The sequence below is a fragment of the Lontra canadensis genome, unplaced genomic scaffold (assembly GCF_010015895.1).
Source record: "Lontra canadensis isolate GAN:19392208 unplaced genomic scaffold, GSC_riverotter_1.0 scaffold31, whole genome shotgun sequence".
Taxonomy (NCBI): Eukaryota; Metazoa; Chordata; class Mammalia; order Carnivora; family Mustelidae; genus Lontra; species Lontra canadensis.
This window is the reverse complement of record NW_022631025.1, coordinates 3,115,694-3,137,412: the sequence shown is the minus strand read 5'-3', so window position 1 is coordinate 3,137,412 and position 21,719 is coordinate 3,115,694. Positions and strand designations below refer to the sequence as shown.

At 48.4% G+C, this 21,719-nt stretch overlaps 1 protein-coding gene across 1 annotated transcript in view; it reads left to right on the top strand.

The window, feature by feature from the left end:
- LOC116873062 (constitutive coactivator of PPAR-gamma-like protein 1) overlaps positions 1-21,719 on the top strand; it is a 97,284-nt gene that overhangs the window by 16,429 nt on the left and 59,136 nt on the right. Inside the window, exons 4-7 of the mRNA XM_032866715.1 lie at positions 1,019-1,265; positions 4,463-4,545; positions 20,316-20,444; positions 21,307-21,403. Coding sequence (XP_032722606.1) covers positions 1,019-1,265; positions 4,463-4,545; positions 20,316-20,444; positions 21,307-21,403 — 556 coding nt within the window. The remainder of the gene's footprint in view (positions 1-1,018; positions 1,266-4,462; positions 4,546-20,315; positions 20,445-21,306; positions 21,404-21,719) is intronic.

The following is a 21,719-nucleotide window of genomic DNA, read 5'->3' as shown; positions in this document are numbered from 1 at the left end:
AGGGCCCTTCGGGGAGTTAACTTTCCACCGTTAGTTGAGTCACCTGACTTAGTTTTAAAATTCTGTTTTCTCAAATACCTTACCTATTGTAGAAACAGAAAATCTGCCAGATTTCAGTTGGTTGAATGAGTTTGGGAAACAGCAGGAGAAGAATTGATTGTCCCTGACTTTATATATTTTAGGAAAGTGTTTTTCACATGCCTCTTGGTGTGTTTTGGAAGTCGATTCCCAGAGCCTTTTACCTCTCCGTGGGTATTGCTCACTGCCTGCCCTTAGGTTGCTACAGTCCCTGAGATCCCTTGGTCTCCGGGATACCTGCAGCGGTCCACTCATGCTGGGAGAGCTGGGACGAGGAAGAACGCTGTGGCTTGCCGTCTTCATCACTAAGCAGGCACTGAGTTTGGGCCTGGTCCCTGCGGTGGTCCTAAGCCTGGGGCTGCACCAGCATGGCTGGTCCTTTGCACAGGATAACCATGTGACAGTGATGTTTGGGGTAAACGTTCACCCTTACTACTTTCCCCATATGCTAAGTGCTTAGGAGATCTGTGGATGAAAGGTAACGCTTGGCCTTTGTGTAAAAAAAAAAATCCTTTGGATTATTTTACCTATTTGACATATTTCTACTTGGAAGGAATTATCTGGTTTTACCAGCGTGGCTGGCTTCTGTCTCCTGCTTTGACACTTGTTTCTTTTCCTCTTCTGTCTCCGTTTCCTCTCCTTCTTTTCCCTCAGAACACTGTTTCGGGGATCAGCTGACATTGTGTATTTTTAGGCAGGGCAATCTTTGAATTTGACAAGAAATGGGCAGTTGATTTGTAGTCTGGATGGGATTATAGTCACTGCCCTGGAGATGGCTCCCACAGAGCTTGCTCACGTGAGCAGTGTGCCACACCCATTTTATGGTTCCTTGATTCTTTGGCTCTTTTGGGTGTTTCTTCATCTGGGATTTGCAGGGTCCCCACAGAGGCGTCTGCATGGGCGCCATGGCTCTGACCACATGCTCCTCTCGCTTGCACAGGTGGCGCAGAGCATTGAGGACCATCATCAGGAGGTGATCGGTTTCTGCAGAGAGAACGGCTTCCATGGCTTGGTCGCCTACGACTCCGACTACGCGCTGTGCAACATCCCTTACTACTTCAGTGCCCACGCCCTCAAATTGAGCCGGAACGGGAAAAGTCTCACCACAAGCCAGTATCTGATGCATGAGGTCGCCAAGCAGCTGGACCTGAACCCAAACCGCTTCCCTATCTTTGCTGCTCTGTTAGGTAGGTGGGCAGTGTGAAAACTGCTTCGTTTGATAGGGTTCCACGCTGGGAACACAGTGGTATTTTTAAATGTCAGTGTTGGAGTGTTGTGGAGTGTGCCCCTCCTCGGTGGTGTTCTTACCCAGTATTATTTTTTGGTGTGGCTGATAATGTGCTGCTTTTATTCATAAGTACTCGTTTATATGTTGTTTCATCCGGGGCGGAAAACTAATTTTGTGAATAAATTCACTAATACTGTGGGGGAAATTATATTTTAAAATCACAAATGTTAATCACATCCTTACTATGAAAATTAGACAGTTAATCCTTTGTCATAAATCGTGTTTGTTAGAGAAGAAAATGTGTTGTGAACTTGGCTCTGTCATAGGTTCTTACATGTTGGGGACACTCACTGCTTGGAAAGAAAAACAAACAGAGCTCACCACCAGAACCTGCATTTTATTTTATTTTATTTTATTTTATTTTATTTATTTATTTAAAAGATTTTATTTATTTACCCGACAGACAGAAATTACAAGTAGGCAGAGAGACAGGCAGAGAGAGAGGAGGAAGCAGGTTCCCCACTGAGCAGAGGGCCTGATGCGGGGCTCGATCCCAGGACCCTGGGATCATGACCTGAGCCGAAGGCAGAGGCTTAACCCACTGAGCCACCCAGGTGCCCCAGTACCTGCATTTTAAATGTCTTTTTAGAAACTCCCTTGGAGGAATTCCTCATGCTGGATTCCTAGAAAAGATGAAATCTTGTTTTGATGGAAGTTTTATATTTTAATTCATTTCATGTAAAAATGGCTTTCCAATAGTTATATGTTCATCTATCACTTTAATATGCATTTTGCAGTTTTTTCTTTCTTTTCTGTCCATTCCTGGTGTTCTGCTTATAGCGTGCACATTTAAAGCTGCTAAGACCCCCAGCTCTAGTGGCTGGTTTTGTAAGAATTGTGCCCACAGCGTGAATGGGCATTCTTCAAGCCGAGCCCTCCTGGGATCACAGCCTAGTGGCCGCAGTGACAGGTGGGAGGCTGCTAGGGACCCGCAGGCCGTTTGAATGCTCCATGGTCTCCAGATAGTGAGTGAGATCTTACCATGTTCTCCATTTTTCTTCTCTGGAGTGTGTAGGATGGCAGTCATATTGTGGGCTGTGTTTAGAAGTTTCTACTTACCAGATTTTATAAGCATTCCAAAAAGTTTTACACAGAAATTACACTGAGGGAGTCACAATTTTTCTGTGTTGTATTTGGTGATAGCATTTCACACCACGTAACCACCAGTCGGTCAACAGTTCTCATTTTGCAAATTATCCTTGTTTGAATCACATCTCAACTCTATGTTATTCAGCATGTGGCTGTTTTCTGTCCATTTTCTCAGGGAACTCTTATGACTTGGGATTTGGAGAATTAAAACCAATTTTCTAAATATACTTTCATATTTTCAAATATTAAAAAATGTACTTTCTCTGAAGTGATTATGTAAATAGGGATATTGTGAAAAGTTTGCTATTTACTTAAACGTTACACAGAATGGCTTTGGCATATTAATTGACCTTAAATGAACTGGAAAATTGTATGCTTTCAGAATATTGGGATTCCCCAGCTAATCTGAGATATGGAGGATATTTGGTTACTGTATTTAAGAAATATTGAATCCGTTTCTTAGGAGATAGTGTAAACTCTGTACTCTTGTAGCTAAATTACCCTGTGAAGTCTTAAAATGAGTGAAAAACAATAATAATGAATTTAGGGCTTAGAACTTCTTTAAGAAGTCTTAATTGGATGGACATTTTTATTTTAGATTTAGTGTAAAAGTTTCAGTGTCCTCAAATGAGAAAGATTATTTTTCTTTTCCTTTTTGTAATGGGACTGTAGCTATATGAGTTATTTTGTTTTAGAGAGGTTGGGTAGAATATTCAATTATGTATGTGACCCAAATTTTAACAGACTATTACTGATGTTGGAATTGGCTTCATAGTTTTTCAGATAGAAACTTCAAAAAAAATCTAAGATGCATCATACCTCACAGTAAAGTTCTGTGCAGTCTATGATCTCAGGAAGGCAGCGCAAAGCTCAGTAAGACTGCGAGGACATAACTTTGCTCCTCCAGACGTCAAGGCAATTCAGTGTTCACATGTTGAGTACTTCCATGTTTAGAATATTAAGATTAATCAATTAGTTACTAAGAACTCACCATTTTTTTTTATTTAACGATTTTATTTATTTGAGAGCGAGCGCATCTATAAGCAGGGGAGAGGGACAGAGGGGAGAGGGAAAAGCAGACTGTCTGCTGAGCAAGGAGCCCGACATGGGGCTCGATCCCAGGACCCCGAGATCATGACCCAAACCGAAGGCAAACACTTAACCAACTGAGCCACCCAGGTGCCCTGAACTCACCTTGTTTTGCTTTCTCTTAGTAGCTAATTAATGAACCTGCCTTCTCAGTGTGGAGGGGACTAAATCATGATATAAAAATCAGAGAATTATTCAGGAAGTTGACACTTTTAATTTGCATCGAGAGAACTGACCCATTGAAGATGTTGGTATGTTGGTATCCAAGCGCTGCAGAAGGGAGAGTGTTCCCCAAAACACAGTTTCTCAGCCGAGTGCAGTTCTTACTGTTGATGCAGCCCTGGTGACAGGGTGTCCAGCCAAGTGGCATTCCTGGTACTGGTGTGGCCTGTGCTTCGTCGTCTGTGGGTGACGGTGGAAGTGACGGGAGAGGTGTGACCCATGTCACAAGTTACGTAACCTTGCTTAGAGAGATCTGGAAGTGTGTGGTCTGGTCTGCCTCTGCTGTGGAACCTAGTTGACAGGATGCAGTTTGAAGCCTAGGGTCTTGTGAGCAAACGAAAGCTTGTGTCCCGAAACCCCAGCATTGTCAGACCGACCTTAACACTGCCCAGTGATGTCACTTGTCTCATGCAGATGGTTCAGTTGGAATGCTGTTGGAACTGTCCAGGAAATGCGCGTCGTACTGAGGCGGCAGCAAGAGGTCTGCCTGCTCTGTGTGGCTTTATATGAAAAGATGAAGAGGTATTTTCAGTTTTTGTGTGGAAGTTCTATGTGCTGTGTGAAAGGAGGCGGTCCTGAGTTACACAGAGTCTCAAACGAAGCCCCTCGGGAGCCTGCGGATGATGACGTGCAGTGTTGTCAGTGCGCCCGTGTCACCAATGCGATGTTTCTCACCATGCCGTGTCTGTGTTGCAGGGAATCACATTCTGCCTGACGAAGACCTGGCTTCCTTCCACTGGAGCTTACTTGGTCCAGAGCATCCACTAGCCTCACTGAAGGTACAAGTTCGTTTCATCTCCAACACTGGTGACCATCAGCTGTTGAGTTTGCTGTTTCTTTAATAATGTGAATGATGTTCCATTGGCCACAGAGTTAGGGGTACCATGTAGAAGGAAATAGGCCACAGAGTTAGGGGTACCATGCTTCCCCTGACTTCAGGATCAGCACTGCCTTGAAAAACGCACAGACCTGCCTCATCTCGTTCCCAACACTTATGCTTTAGGGAGATACGTGAATGCCCTTTAAAGTTTCCTTAGAGGAATTCAGGCTGTGTACCTAGGTAGGTGGAAATCTTTTAGCTAAAGGTTTTTTATGTTGTTTTACAAATGTATTTTCAAGAGGTAATATAGTCAGCTGTTGCTTAGATCATGACTTAGCATACTTTGATAAATTTCATAATGTCCTGTAATTTTCTAAAATTATTAAAGTCTAATTAATAATTAAGGTTTTAGTGTTTGGGTGATGGAGGGGACCCAACCAAGTTCATTAGAGAGATGTTCCCTTTGTACTAGTTTATTAACACTTGATATTTTTTTTTATCTTTCTTGCCTTCCTGTTATGAAAGTGAGGAGCGTCAGAAACATGCACAGTTTTCTAAAGTGGGAGGGGGTCGGGACGCCTGGTGTGTATTGGCCAGCAGCCTTCTGGGACTTCGAGTCCCCTTTGCTGTGACCACAGTCACCCTCGTTGGGGGCAGGTGGGAAGCCGATTGGGCAGCCTGGGCCTCAGTTCCTGTAGTGAAGGGGCTGCTCCAAATGGTTCCCAGAGGCATTTCTGTGAAATTCTGTCTCCTGTCAGATTGACCCTCCTGCTGTAAACCATCTTCCGTGGTGGTTAGTTTTGGAGTTGATTTTGTGTGTGACTTTGAGTGAACTTTGGGGAAACCGGATCATTTAAGCACATCTCTTTCCTGCTTCTTTCCTCCGGCTCCTTGCCACCCGTCCCTCCCAGCATGCTGGCCGGTGGGAAGCTTTCCTGGTTGTTCTAACAGTTCTTGGGCCTGGGGTTTTCAGCCTCTCCTCTCATTAGGAACTAGTTGTTTTCTTCACGTTTTTCATCCTTGAAGGAGAGAAACTTTCTTCCTGCTGTTGGCCTTGATGTCATTCCTGTGTCCTCGCAGATGAAGTGCTGCAGTTTATGGTCCTGTGGTCCCCTTGCGGATGTGTAGCCTGGAGGCAGGTGCACTTGGATGAGGTGTTGTGTTCATCAGGGTTGCCTGGCAGTGAGCTTCTGTAGGTGGAGACGAAGGGAAGGCTGGCTTCTTACAAGGTTCAGGCAGTTTTGGATAGCAGTGGAGAGGCTCATGGGACCCCAGACCACACGTGAGCTTCAGCCGAGCTAGCCTTGGTCAGTGTCAGACGTTAGACAGCAGCACTATTTGTGGGCTTAGTGGGAGCCAGCTCAGTCTGGCAGGTCACTAACGTCATTAGCATGTGTATTTCCTAACTTTGTTTGTTTATTTATTTATTTATTTATTTTTAAAGATTTTATTTATTTGACAGAGACACAGCGAGAGAGGGAACACAAGCATGGGGAGTGGGAGAGGGAGAAGCAAGTTCCCCGCTGATCAGGGAACCCAGTGCAGGGCTCGATCCTAGGACCCTGGGATCATGACCCGAGCCGAAGGCAGACGCTTAAAGACTGTGCCACCCAGGTGCCCCCTGACTTGGTTTTAAGAAAAATATTAAGTACGTGAAAAGTTGAAATAGACAGTGTCCATCCATGTATCTGCTTGATTCTGCGGTTACCATTTTGCCATAAGGTATATTTACATCTACTTTTTTTTTTTTAAAGATTTTTATTTATTTGACAGAGAGCACAAATGGGGAGCGGCTGACAGGGAGAAGCAGGCTCCCTACTGAGCGGGGAGCCCAATGTGGGGTTCAGTCCCAGGACCCTGGGATCATGATCTGGGCCGAAGGCAGGCGCTTAATGATTGAGCCACCTAGGCACCCCATCTTTGTTTTTTAACTCCACTATTTGGAAGTAAATTGCAGATATCCTAACACTTCACCTGTGAAAACTTCAGTTTATATCCCGATTCCCTAACAATAAGGCTGATTTCTTTCTTACTTATCCTACTATTAGCATAGTAACTACATAAGCCGTAGTTCCTAACGTTCTGTAAGGTCAAGTTCATATTCACATTTTTCACTTGATCCTGCAAGTCATTTATGCTGTATGTGTTTTTTTTTGTTTTTGTTTTTTAAGTGAGGATCTAATCAGATTTTTCGTATTATCATCATGTGTATTGTAAATATCAGCTGGGGTTTTTGTGGTATGATGGAGAAGCAATCTGCAATAATTTTTCAATGACTTTGTAAGTTCTAGGTGTTTCAAAGTCACGTTCTAAAAAGCAGGCACATCTGGCTTTGAGTTCAGATGTGGCAGTGTTTATGTTTTGGCCTTTTGTGCACATGTCCTGTGTGCAGCGACATTTCAGTATCGTGGCAGATGTAGGGAAGTTGGATGTGATGGGGTCCTTTCTCATGAACATCCCTGCTGTTTTGCACTGTTCTTTTTTTTTTTTAACCCCCTGAGCCACCCAGGCGCCACCCTTGCACTGTTCTTAATCCTGTGTGCTTCACCCCGCTCATAAAAGTAACCACATGTTTTAAAAATTTGATTAGTTGTTGTGTTTGACACTTTATGATTTTTGACAGTCTATAGTATACACAGCTTTCACGCATCTGATTCATGTCCCCAAGTGCAGATGTTCCTGGCCTTTTCTTGTCCTACTGCGTTGCGTTTTTCCAAAGTCATTCCCAGTGGATTGCTGTTTCCAGAAGGTGGGTATTCTGTGAACTCCTAACCCGATGAGCCCAGAGTACCCTTTGCTGTGGAGCACCATCGTCTTCACCTCCGTGGCGACCTCCTTGTCCATAGCTCTGCGGGTGCTAGGAGAGTGCGTCGGGGCTGGGCCTGTGGGTGTAGAACAGTGCAGGCTGCCATTTCGAGGGGTGATACCTGCAGACAGTGGGCTGGGAGGGGAACAGACTCCATGTGCCACATTGGTCATCAGGGATGTGCCCACTGGGGTGGGAGGGCAGTGCTGGACGCACTTAGAATCTAGAATCTCACAAGGGTGGCAGAAAAGAGGAGGTGAGGTAGCCAGGGAGGTGTTGAGTTTTTTAGTTCTTCAGTTTCCATGTAAAGAGGTGCCGGTAAGGTGGCATCAAATGTCTTGGGTTTGATTTGGAAGTAAAAAATACTTCATATTGTTCAGGACAGCATGTTATGTGACAGAAAATTCTAGCACTAGGGCAGGGTCTTAGGGACATGGGTGGTCAGCCACGGTGGGAGTACCTCCTGGCCATAAGCACATCTGAGTGCGCTCCCCTTTTTTTTTATTTTTACTGCTGTATGATTTTGAGTCCTAGTAAGTGGTAGAATTTTTATTTTGGGTAAGCATTTAGTTGTTTGTTTGTTTGTTTTTAAAGATTTATTTATTTATTTATTTGACAGCTCAAAAGTAGGCAGAGAGAGAGGAAGGGGGGAAGCAGGCTCTCCGCTGAGCAGAGGGCCTGATGCAGGGCTTGATCCCAGGACCCTGAGATCATGACCTGAGTGAAGGCAGAGGCTTTAACCCACTGAGCCACCCAGGCGCCCCAAGTTTTAATTTTAAAAAATGTTTTTAAGTTGGACCATTAGTTATAGGTCTTTGTATTCATTTAAATGGTTGCTGTGTTTAGTTTCATGCATTTGGAGTTTTTATCCCCATTAGGTGTTGTGACCACCAAGCATCTCCTGCTACAGAGTCCCTTGTCCACCTCTTGCTTGGGTGTGCCCCTTGCAAGTCTTTGCCGGCCTTTCCTGTCCCCAGACCTCCTGCACGCATTGGTCTCCCACATGACTGGTGGGTCTCTGTTATGTGCTCCGTGCCATGCCCCTGTTGTGAGCAGGCAGAATGCCAGTGTTCCCCGACCTGCACTCCCTGGATGGCTGTTGGCACACCCCCAGAGCTCCTCAGCTCCTGCCTCTTCTCAGAGCTCCCTCCAGGTTAGCCTGTGCACACCTCCCTTTCTGATTCATATTTCCTTGTGTTCGTAACCCCACCTACCTTTAATCAGCAGTACCTGTCACTGAGGTGGCTGGACACCATGATGATGTGTCAGGTCACACCAGGAACACCCAGTTTTAAAATGTACTTAGAATTTTCCTCAGTTATCTCTAACTTCATATTTTTTATGTGTCACTGTCTGCCACCAAAAGTCACCAAGTAATCCTTTGTACAGGGGTCTTTAAGGAGAGGGTGAAGTAGTCGACCGCAGGGAGGTGGGAGTCTGGTTCTGGAAGAGTGGCCGGGAAAGGTCTCCCAGATCATGGGGTGGACGGAGGGGCTGTCTGTGTCTCACCATGCAGTGCACACAACTGCAGCGCTCCCGAGGCTGGGGCACAGCGGGGCTTGTGGCAGGCCTCTCGGGATGAAGTGTGGCTCCGCAGTTCTCCCCATCCTGGCTTCCTTGCTGAAGCCCCGGGAGGCCAGGTGTCTGGCCAGCCTGGGCCCTCTTGGCATGGTGCCTGGCCCGTGTGGGTTTCACGCCGGGTGTGGAGCAGCAGCGTTTCAGGCCTGGTGAGGTTTTATGGTGCAGCTAACATACTGTGCAACCTTATTGGAACAAGGTTGGCAATCAGGTCCTTTTTGAAATCTTTTTTTTTTAAAGATTTATTTATTTATTTATTTGGCAGAGACCACAAGTAGGCAGAGAGGCAGAGAGAGAGAGGGGGAAGCAGGCTCCCCGCTGAGCAGAGAGCCCGATGTAGGCCTCGATCCCAGGATCCTGAGATCACGACCTGAGCCGAAGGCAGAGGCTTAACCCACTGAGCCACCCAGGCGCCCCTGAAATCATTTTTAAACTAGGTTGGGTATAAATTCTACATAAATATGAAGGTTGGGCTTGTTTACTCTGAATTCCACCTTGAGAGGCCTTACAGAGGAGGGCGGTTTGGGCGTGGTGGGCCTTTCAGAGGAGTTCCTGTTTGCACCTTCACAGTAACTTAAGTTAACTTATGAAGAAGTCGTCCTAGGGTTCTGAGAAGCACTCATTGGCTCTGGAGAAAATCACATCATGCGCCTGAAGTTTGAAAGCATCACCCATCGCGGCATGGAGGGGGGAGCTGCTTGCAGCCCTGTTCCAGGGGGAAGGCCCTTCTTGGCAGGCTGGTACTAGGTCTTCCAGGATTTACAAGTGTATCCTGCTCACATCATGGTCATCTGCATGGGAGCAGCATGTGTGCAGCTGTCCATGCGGAACTTGCATGCACAGTCACCACGCTGGGCACCCTGCTTGTAGGTCATCAAAACCTGCCGCGGCCAGAAGTTCTCGTCTTTGCTCAATTTCAGTCTGTGTGGAATCCTTACAGGGAAAAGGCAAAATCGAACTTGGAAGGTATGTGCTTGTTTATATCTTCATGTCGGAACCCATGAGTGCAGGCATGTGCGCGCGCACACAACCCTGCCACCCATGCATGTGTACACACACCCTGTGTCCTGCGTGTGCGCACACACATACGCACACCCTGTGCCCCGTCCGCGACCTCTGCACGACTGGCGCTATAAGCTGCTCAACCAGAGACCTCTCCCTTCCTGAGACCAGCTGAGTGCGGGACCAGAGAGATCCGTGATGAAGCCGGGATTTGCCCTGCAGTTACTCCACGAGTGCCACTTGCTTAGAAAGCTTGTTTTTCTTTTTGTAACAGTTTTACCGAGTTATAATTCATATGTCATAAAATCTGTGTTTTCAAAGTATACAGTTCAGTGATTTTTAGCTTTCACAGAGTTGTGCAACTAATTTTGGAATATTTTCATCACCCCAAAAGAAACCCAGTGGTCGGGGGTGCCTGAGTGGCTCAGTGGGTTAAGCCTCTGCCTTCGGCTCAGGTCATGATCTTGGGGTCCTGGGATCGAGCCCCACATCGGGCTCTGCTCAGCAGGGAGCCTGTTTCCCCTTCTCTCTCTGCCTACTTGTGATCTCTCTCTCTCTGTCAAATAAATAAATAAATCTTAAAAAAAGAAAGAAAGAAACCCAGTGCTCGTTGGCATTCACTTCCCGCTTTTCCACCTCCCTGCCCAAGGCAACCACTGATCTACATCTGTCTCTGGACGTACCTCTTCTAGACACTTGATACAAGTAGATGTACATATCCTTTTGTGCCTGGCTTCTCTCACTGAGTGTAACTCTGCACGGTTCATCCATGGGGGAGCAGCTGTTGGCGCTCACTCCTCTCCTGCCAGGAGGACACTGTTTCCGGGGGGGGGGGGGACTCATCAGCTGGTGGACATTCAGTATATGTGCTGCCAAAACGAGCACCTGGTGGACATTCAGGTTGTGCCTACTGTTCAGTTGCCGTGAGCATCTGCGCCCACGTCTGTGCGGACGTACTTTCCTTGCTCTCCGACAGGTGCCTAGGGCAGCGTTGCTGCTCCTGCTCTCCTTGAGGAGCGACCAGAAGGCTTCCTGCGATGGCTGCACCATTCACACTCCCAGCAGAACCCTGGGAAGGTTCTGATTTCCCCACATCCTCGCCAGCACTTGCTGTTGTCTGTTGGATTTTCAGTTGTCCCAGTGGGTGTGAGGTGGTTTGGATGTGCATTTCTCTGATGAGTGATGGTGTTGTGAGCCTCTTTTCCTGTACTCGCTGACCATTCGTTTAGCTTCTTTGGAGAGATGTCTGTTCAAGTTCTTCGTCTGTTTTTAAGTTGGGTCATTTGTCTCTTTATTACTGAGTTGTAAGGGCTTTTTTGTTTTTTCTTTGTGTTTTTGTTCTGTATTCCAGATTCTGTCTCTTAGCAGACACACGCTCTGCAAATACTCTCCCCCATTCTGTGGGCTGTGCTTTTCTTTCCTGATCTGGCTCTTTGGTAACTCTTTGAAGAGTCAAGCCATCGAAATACCACCTCTTACTGCTCCTAGTGGCTGTACTGTTAGTTTTTGTCACTTGGGAATGCCTTGGGGACCTTGCCAGTCTTCCCCTTTACCTTCCAGAGCCCTCATGAGCTCAGCGCACTGGGGCTGCTGGACAGCTTGGCTGCACGTCCTTCACCTCCGGTCAGGTGTGCAGTTGGCCCAGCTGGACCACGGCCTCCTGGGCCCAGAGGCCTGCCCTGGGTGTCCTCCCAGAAGAGCTCTATCTCCGCTTGTAAACTTTAAACTTCACTACTCCTCACCCTCTGTCACCACCACCTTCTGCCGGTGCTAGTTCTCAGTGTGGACACCTGCTGCTGGGCCTCCGGGGGCTCTCTGCTCCCCTCCTCTCAGTATCTCCCTTCTGGGGTGCCCTCTCAAGCTGGTCATGCTAGCACCACCTGCCTCAGGCTTCACGTCCACCCCCTGCCTAGCAAACCCTCTCCCCTGATGGTGCCGTGCCATCTCTTCTGCCCACCTGGGAACTGCCCACCTGAGCAGGCGGTGAGTTTACAGTTGTGGTCAAAGAAGGACCTAGATGGAAAGAAGCACTGCGTTCGTGGATTAAAAGACTTACTTAGATTTTATTACCTCCCTGTCAGAACACTAGCAAGCTTTTTTTTTTTTTTTTTAAAGTAATTGAAAACTGTTTTAAAATTCCTGTGGAACTGTAAAGGACCTAGAATAACAACAAGAATGTGGAGAAGGAAGAACAGAGTTGGAGGGCTTTCGTGTAGAAACCCCAATAAAATGGGGAAGGGATAGTTTTTATAGTAGTCAGATATCCATGAGCAAAAATGAAAAGAATATTAAAATCAAGTCTAGAAAAAAACATAAGAAATCTTTACGACCTTGATTGAGGCAAAGATTTCTTAGTGAAGAGAATGAAAAGCAAGTGGCTGAGGGAAGGGGTCAGAGTGCATTTCTGGTAACAGACCCGTGTCCTGAATTTATAAAGGAAGGCACAGTAAGAAGATAGGACCCAGCAAAAAAGGGATGGGGACGGTTTGAACAGGCATTTTCCGGACCGTTCAGTAGGTGCGCAGAGGCCCTCCACATCCTTAGGGAATGCCAGCCATAGCCAGGGGAGGCGGCAGGATGGCACAGCCTGTCGCTCTCCAGGTGGCTTCCACGGGAGTGTGCCTGAGTGGCTACCTGGACAGCAGCCCATCAGCTTCTTACAACATTGAACATACAACTCCCTTGTGAGCTGCGTTCCCACTTGATGGCACTCACCCCAAATGAAGCTGTGTGTTCGCCCACACTTAGGCCTCAGTATCCCTGTGGCTTTATGTGGGGCCTCAGAACCACCCCTTGGCCGGCCGGTGAATGATGGGTGGAATGGAGTCACACGGGAAGGCCTGGGAGTGGGGAGGGAACAAACTTCTCTTGAGTGAGATCTCAGACGCAAGGGAGATCTCCAAGCCCACCTCTGGGTAGATCCCAGGGAGGGCAGAACTCGAGAGAGGGCACGGTGTGCAGCTGCTGCCTGCACTGGCTGGGAAGCGGCACTGGGGACCGGGGGCATGTTGGGCTCTGTCCCCCATGGCAGTGCTGGCTCTGCTAAGGTGTGCCTTTCTCAGAACTCAGTGATTGTGTGCCTGAGGTTGATGGGTTTCACTGCATATAAAATGCTTCCGTAAAGCAGATTTAAACACTAGGCTCCCCATCACGAACCCGGCTGCCCGTGCCCGCAGGTAAAATCCCTCCTCCTGAACGTGTCATGAACATTCATCTCTGTCTTCTGGGCTTTCCTGGTCTCACACTGCTCCCACTTACAGACCCTTCATCCCAGCACTGGGGCTCCTGTCCCCGCGGCCCCCTCCCCACTGCCTCTTCTCCCTGGCCAGGCCCATTGCCACTGCCTTCTCTGGTCTGAGACCGGTCTGTGCTGTGTTCTTGAGCTGAGCTATTGTCACCAGACGCATGTGGGCCCTGCACACCTGGCGCTGTCACCCCTGTGCTCTCATAGCCCTCAGTTTGTAAATGTGCTTTCGTCTTTCCCACATTTCCCAGCCCCACTGCTCCTCTGTAGATCTCCGGAGGGTGGCCTCTAGTAACGTGCCCAGCGGCTTAACCCTGTGGTGAATTTGAGCCACCACAGTGGGTGTGTGTTCCCTGTGGTCCATTCACATCTTGCTGCGGCCTCGGGCTTTCCGACACATCTCATCTGCTCTTAGGGTTTCAGCTGCCATTGCTGTGTTGAGCTCTGTCCAGTGTAGCTCAACCATGAGACCCCTTCCCTGACTGCAGGGTGTAGCCCTCCATCTGCCAGGGCATCTCCACCAGGACGCTCCACCTGCACACTGGATATGGTGTTCCTACTTGTCTGAGTGCGTTTACCGCCCTGTATCCTCATTCTCAGAAACAGCCGTCCCTGCTGACATCTCCACCCTAGGAGCGGTGTCACTTAGAAGGTGGGAGTATGGTCTGCCTTGGGGCGGTGGGCACGCTGCTCACCTGGGTGGTCCTACAAGTGAGCACCTTAGTAGGGCCCTCTGTCCCCTTGGGATGTCCAGAGTGGACCACACGGTGGAGGCATGAGGGTAAAACGCAGCGATGTTCTTCTACACGGCCCTCCAAGGGGCCCTCCTGGGTTAGCAGTTTGTCTCCAACAAGAACGGGGGACACACTCTGACATCCCGTGTTCATGCGCGAGTGAATGAGTGTTGGCGAAGTGGCTTTCTGGTTTCCTTCCCTGTCACTGCCAGAATTCAGACTTGCTGCCGTCACATCTTGTGGCTTTCCTAATGGTGATGGAGGGGTCAGGTTCTGCTTCAGCAGAGCCGTTGTGTGGAACTTGTGTTTTGCTCACCCGTGTTCCAGTGAGCGGCTGGGAGGCTGTGTGGGAGCAGCAGCACCAAGCCCCAGAATCCTGGTTTTGTGGTATGTTGGTTCAGTTGGCGGGGAGTCCTGTAGAGAGCCATGTGGGTCTCAGAGCTCAAGCCAGATGTGCTGACGACCGGCCTGAGGGGGACTGAGTGGCCGTGACAGTTGTGCTGTCCCAGTCATTGACGTGAGAGTGGTGCGCGTTCCAGCTTGCTCATAGCCTCACGCTGAGCAGTTCATTAGACGAGAGGATAAAGAGTGGAAGAGCCCTGCGCTCGCAGAAATGTCCATGATGGGTGGATAGCATTTATGCAAAGTTTGGATACAAGCTGGAAGAGATCGTAAGAGTTTTTTGTTCTTACCTTTTTTCACTTGGTCAAAATTTATTTCAAACTAACCAAAATTGTAGCACTGTAATCTCCTATGTAAAAACTTCCTATAAAATGTTTTGAAAATGTTGATATTATTATTTAATCCCTAAGAGTGTACTATAAGATTTTTAAAAGCAAAATAAGATACCAGTGAACTTGGAGGTACTTAAAATGACATAATTATCAGCAGAATTAAAATAGAACTGCAGTGGTTTTCAAACAAAACCAATGTGAGTCTGTTACACTTTGCATCTTATTTTTAACTTTGCTTCATTTTAAAGCATTTGGATTTCTAACATTTCTATTTCCTAAGTATCTTTATAAAGAAAATACTTCAAGTAACAAACTGTATTGTTTACCATAAACTGATGTGCTGTGAAGTCAGACATGGTCTGGCTCTGTGCATCTGTCTTCCCTTCCAGTGTCAGCTTTATAAATGTTGTCACTGAAGTCAGGCGTGCAGCTCCTTCATGCAGGTGGGAGTGTGGTGGACGGCGGGTCCCGTGTGCGTCCCCACACAGTTGCTGCTGCAGGGGCCCCATTTACATCTTCCCGAGCATCTGAGGATTTCAGATTCCTGTCCACATGAAAATAAAGACTTAAGTGGCCCCAGATGATCTATTCTGTATGAAGAAAATGCACAGGAGAAAGATCATTTAATGGCAGGTGAAACTTCACTGTGGGCTCCCTTCCCCAGGCTTGGAGCCCCACCTGGTCAACGTCCCTTTTCGTGTGTGCGCCCGTCCAAATGCAGTTTACCCGGCTTTTGACTGGCTGTTTCCCTGGGTGTGTGCGGGGGCTGAATTTTTGTGTTAAGGAACTGGTGTATGTAAATATGTTCAGCTAAATTGTGTGTCAGTATCCTGATGCTCTTTTCCTAAAGATGCAACATGTAAGATCTTTATAAAAAAGTTGGGTGGGGGGCCTGGGTGGCCACCTGGTTCAGTCAGTGAAGCAACTGCCTTTGGCTCAGGTCGTGATCCCGGGGTTCTGGGATCGAGTCCTGCATCGGGCTCCCTGCTCGGGGGGAGCCTGCTTCTCCCTCTGCCCCTTCCTTTGCTTGTGATCTCTCTCTCTCAAATAAATAAAATCTTAAAAAAAAAAAAAAAAGGCAACACAGATGCACTTGATGGGTGCTGTTCATGAGGCGGCAGGCATGAAACACTGTGGACGTGTTGCGGTTGTTGTCAGTGCCCTGGCCTGAGGCTTAAGGAGGAGGGTACTGAAGTGAAGACAAATTCTCAGTGAGAATATCTGTTCTTTAAAAAGGAGGTAAAAAGTTATATAACATGAAAATGTGACCTATTGATTTGGAGAACACTCATTTTTTTGTCTTAAAAAGCCAACAAAAATGTTGAGAATGGAATTGATACCACTTAGAGCTGGAACAGATCTGTTCGGAAGTGGAACGTGTGCCAGTGCTTTGACCTCACGGAAGAAATGACTTCCATGTGCACAGCCAGCTTCCCCTGGGTTCCGTGGCTGTGCCACTGTGTCCGTGTGGGACGCCCCGGGTCTGCAAGGCCAACGCTTCCCTGCATTCGTGGCTCACAGGATGCTCCCCGGCCAGGGCATTATTGCCTCAGGAAGGGAGTTTCTGTTTCAGTAGAAACATTTTATTCCATCATGTGAACATTAAGACCCTGTCAAATTAACCTTTTTTGTGGCACATTTTAGAAAGCTTTAGAAGGGCCTTTGGTGTAGTCTCTATACTGTCTGGGAGAGAATCTTGGATTTTAGTGGCATCCTTTGCTGCTGTGGCATCGTGGGTTTAACAGTTAAAATGTCATGTGGTAACTGCATTGTGCCATTTAAATTAATTTGTGGACAAGTCTTTGATTTTTGAAATGGAGCCAAGGTAAGGTAACAGAATCACGGAAGTAGTGCAATACTGGAACCTGGCAGCCGCAAGTTGATTCTGTGGCAGGACCCTCATTATTTCACCTTTATGGGTGGGAAGAGATTGTCTCCTTGGGGAGACAGACGTGAACTTGTGTTGTGGCCCTTGAATTGCTAGGTATGGATGGGAATGGGGCCCTAAAGAGTGGGAGCCTATTGCTGCTTGTGGTGGCTGTTGCTGGCTGTGCTGGGGCTTTCTTGGACCTGGTCGCATCCCTGCGGAGTGGGTTTGTCCTGTGCTCACACCACCGAGTTCATGACAGCTCCAGCAGTGGGCCAGGGTGCAGAAGAAAATACAAGGTAAAGGGTGTCAAGAGAGGCACATGGAACGGGATTATCGCGGCTGGCAAAATGGGGGGGGGGTGTACCTGCTGGGTTGTGGGTTTGAGGGGTCCCAGAGGGGAAGCCAGAGGGTACAGGAAGGGCCATCATGGGGGCCACCTGGCTTAGTGCCTTTCGCACCCACCACCTGCCCATGACCCACAGGAGACAGCAACACACGGTATTCAGTAGGAAGTGAGACCTTGAGCCAGGATGGGGTTCCGTGCTGATGGCCTCGTCTGAGGCTGTGCCTGCCAGCTCCCACCAGGTTGTGTCTGTCTGCCACCAGTTGTCCTGTCTGCACACTGGGATGCTGTACACACTGGGAGGTCCTCTCCACTTACAGGTTTTGTCTTTTTGCTTGCAAAGTGTGTAACTAACAATTACTGCAATTGCTACAAAGTGCTCCAAAAAGGCAGATGATCGCAAACATTTGGTTTTTAATTAAACAGAATTTACTTTCTATCCTTGGAGACAAAAAGTACATTTTTCCAACTTTAACTTAGATATATTGCAATTTAAGTTTTGTTTTTTTCTCCTAAGGTTAAGCTTTGGGCTAAAAGTACAATTGCTCAAAGAAAAGAAAAAAAGGAGAAGTAGGACTTCCAGAAAAATACTTTGAAGCCTCTCTCCAAGGAGAGAGTTTGGGTTGGGGTTTGAGTGTGATTTTGTTTTTTTGAGTGGACAGGGAGGGTTTGCTGTAAGTTCCCTGCAGTCTCTTCTGTGGCTGGGGGTTGGGGGGTGTCCCCGTGCTCTTCCAGCATGTTCGGGAGGATTTAGCGCTTTTTGAGGGACAGCAAGTCATCATTTTGTACCAGCGGAGAGTCGGCAGAGAAACTCCTTTGTGTGGTGTGTGTGGAGGAGGGCCATGGGCCATGTTCGAGGTGGCTGGAATCTTCGGGGATTGTTGGCTTCCTCCACCGGATTTTCGCTCTCAGCTCTGTTTCCCAGACCATAGGAATACGTGATTCCTCCCTGGTGCAGCCCGCGGCAAGGTTTTAAAGAAAGTACAAATTAAAAGTTGTCAGGAACGTCAGAAGTTTAATAAATTGGTTGTTTGCAGATATAGGCATATTTGAACGTATCAGGAATCTTTCTCATGAAAGGAATACTATGGTAAACAGTTTTGAAACGTGTATAATCTTTTGCCAAATGTTTCGAGGTTATAACAGTGCCATCTGAGTTGTAGAAATTACGTTGTGTACTCTTTCTTCCTGAGTTAGAGCCTCTTGTGTGCACTGAGGCCCTCGGGATGTGCCCCGAGCTATGAGTGCGCTTAGGCTGTCCCCTGGACCTGGCCACTGTCCCGGGTTTCTCACCGAGGTGGTTTGGGAGGCTTGATTCTAAATGAAGCTGCAGGGCCGGGGGCGGCTGGTGTGAGGAAGTCGGGGCCCTGGGGACTTCTGTGCCATTCGGGGCTGGGGGGTGGCGCTCAGGAGCTTTCACTGGTAGTGTCCGTTTCCTTCAAAGTTGTTCAACATAGCAGTTAGGGTGGGAGTGAAGCAGGGATGTCCACGGGAACTAAAGTGACAGATGGTCGTTTTCACTCGAGGCGGGACAGACCCTGAGTGACTACCCGTCATCGGCAGAGTCCCCGTGGCAGTGTGCGCCCCCCAGGAGAGGTTCTCCCCCTGTTAGCTCCCCGCCCTGGGGGACAGCCCTTTTCAAACTTGGCCGTTTTATATCCTATAGGTTCTGTTCTTACCATGTTGTCATCACTCTGTTCTGTGCCTAAACTGCTCGTACAACAGCCAGCCTTGCCAGTATGGTGTGAAACCTCGAGGGCCTCCTAAGCTCTTCAGGGAGCCAGGGGCACAGCTGGTCAGCCAGGCCCATGCTGCGGAGGCCAGGAGTCGAGGCCCGGGACTCTCAGGCACAGCCGTCCCCAGCCGCGTCCCTGTTCCGTGAGGACAGCGCAGGGTTTTAGTTCTGACTCTTCTGTCCTGCGCTGCCGCCGGCTGCTCCTGCTCCTGCCCGGCCATGGGACCGGACGTCCTGTATGGGCAGCACAGATGGGACTTGAGATCCTCCCACACTGACTGGCACACGCTGTTTGCCAGGCTTCGTCCCCATGGAGCGTGTGCCCCCGTGGGCTTTTGTCTTCATGGGGGACTTGGGTTTCTGGGCCTGAGCTTGGGATGTGCTCATAGACGTGTGCGGTTCTCTAGAGGCCTCATGATGGGGCGTCCTTTCGCGAGTGCTAATGACTGGCACACAGGGCCTGAGAACTGCGACTCGGACGTGAGGAATCTGTTCCCGGGGTGCCTGGGTGGCTCAGTGGGTTAATAAGCCTCTGCCTTCGGTTCAGGTTATGATCTTGGGGTCCTGGGATCAGGCCCCGCATCGGGCTCTCTGCTCGGCAGAGGGCCTGCTTCCCCCTCTCTCTCTGCCTGCCTCTCTGCCTACTTGTGCTCCTTCTTTCTCTTTCAAATAAATAAATTAAAATCTTAAAAAAAAAACAACCCAACTCAGATTTATCATCGTAATGTTGTAAAAGCCACAGTCCTTCTGGAAGCTCTGGAAGGATGTTTCCTGCCTCTTCCAGATTTGGGGGCCACTGCAGTCCGTGGCTTGTGACCCCTCCTCACTCCTCATCTGTGAAGCCAGCTCCCCTGCTCCCCATTCACCCCGGAAGACCCTGAGGTGACACTGGGCCCACCTGGACAGTCACAGGGTGGCGGGCAGGAGCAGAGGGCTTTTTGGGGTCTGTGCCCTGTTTTCTTTGTGACCTTTGTGGCTATGTGGGAAATAAAGATTATTTTTTGCTATCATTTGACTTTTTTTAATTGCTAAAAACAAACTTAGTGCCTGATTCATTGTTGTTTCTAAGAGAAGAGAAAAACTCTAGTTAAGGCTGAAATTATATCTTTTTTTTCATAGTGTTTTAGTTTTTATTAAAGAGCATAAAACCTTTTTTTAAAAAAAGTCCGTTTACTTACCTTTTCGTGGAGTCAGCTATTCTGGGACAGTGAAGTACTCCGACACTTACTCCATGGATCTTCACCAGCCACAACCTTCAGCATCAGCAGTCAGGGACCCATCTTTTCTTTCTGTTCACAGCTGACTTGGCTTTCTTGGCACTCTGATGCCTGGACTGCATCCACCTGTCATGGCCTTCTGTTGGCTGGCATAGGAAGAGAGGAAGTGTCTGCAGCCCATGGCTTCTTGTGCCATGTTTGCTGCTGTGGGGCATGGGGTTTACAGTCCAGGACTGATGGTGAGCAGGCTGTAGACGTGTCAGAAGTGACGCAGGACTGCCAGGCGCTCCATGACCTAGGTTAGTGGTAGTGGCTGAGCTGTACTTAATACCCATGGGGAGGCAGGGCTTGAGCCCCAGCCCCAGAGTCTTGGGGCCAGGACCTACAGAGGGGTCATGATGGGGCATGCAGCTTCTGGGCCCTGCCCCTTGGGACTTACCTACTGACCTGTACACTTGTTTCTCAGGTCCGGGCCCACCAGCTAGTCCTGCCGCCATGCGATGTGGTGATCAAGGCTGTGGCTGACTACGTCCGCAACATCCAGGACCCCTCGGACTTGGATGCCGTAGCTAAAGACGTGTTCCAGCATTCTCAGGTACAGCGCAGGCTTGGAGCACTCTGCACAGTGGGGGTGGGGGTGGCAGGGGCCCGGCACCTGGCTCCCAGCCTCCCCTTCGGCTGCACCAGGAGGGCTTGAGGTAGATGCCTGGGAGGTCTGCACTCCTTCGTTCTCCATCATGATCGATAACGTTTCTCCTGAGAAGACAGACCTATCACATGGGCCAAGTGGAATTGTGAACATGACTTATCCATCCCTTCAGGTGATGGTCAGGGATTTCTTCTTCCTTTTTTTTTTGTAAAGTAGGGAATGTGAGCAGGTCGGGGTTAATAGAGGACATGAGGTAGGTGTGACCTCCCATGTCTCTCTGGAAAGCTGAAACCACTGTCCTGCTTGCTGGAGACAGGACAGAAAACTTCCCCAGGCAGCACCAGGGATGTGGCCCAGAGAAGGCTGGGATTCCTCGTGGGGGCCAATCTGTGTTACCCACGTCACTCTGAGAGGATTAGTGTCTGATGTGTTGGTTTTCCCGGAAGATAATATTTTAAAATAAAGTTTGTTTGTTTATTTATTTATTAAAGATTTTATTTATTTATTTGAGAGAGAGAGTGAGAGAGCACGAGGAGGGGGAGGGTCAGAGGAAGAAGCAGGCTGTCTGTTGAGCATGGAGCCTGAAGCAGGGCTTGATCCCGGGACTCTGGGATCATGACCTGAGCTGAAGGCAATCACCCAACCAACTGAGCCACCCAAGCACCATTCCTGAAAGATTTTAATGTCACTCTAAACTCTTCTCTAACTTGAAAAGCTGTAGATGATACATGTGCTGAATTGTGAAAGTATGTTCATGCACACGACCAGTGGCATGCAATTTACAAAGGTTTTCCTACGTTTATTTCAGTCTAGAACAGATGACAAAGTTATTCGATTTAAGAGAGCAATTGGATATTACTCAGCGACTAGTAAGCCTATGGCATTTCACCCAGCACATTACTTAGGTAAGTAAATCCAAGCCTCTGTGATGGACGCTGACCATGCAGTCACCAGAGAGATGAAAACGTGGGCCCAGTGGTCATGTAGTTTTATTCATCTGAAGTGAGGTTTCTGCAGCCGGCACGAGCATGTGGAGCTGTGCCTCCTGGGCAGACTCGCAGTAGCCCCTGAAAGGGTTGAGGAGCAGGACAAACCGACCTTCTGGGAGTTGGGGGCGGGCCAGGGATGTCCACGGGATGCTCTGCGGGGAGGCCTCTGGACCTGCAGACCCCTTTGTAAATCCAACTCAGAAAAGTGAATAGGTATCTTCTCCTTTGCTAC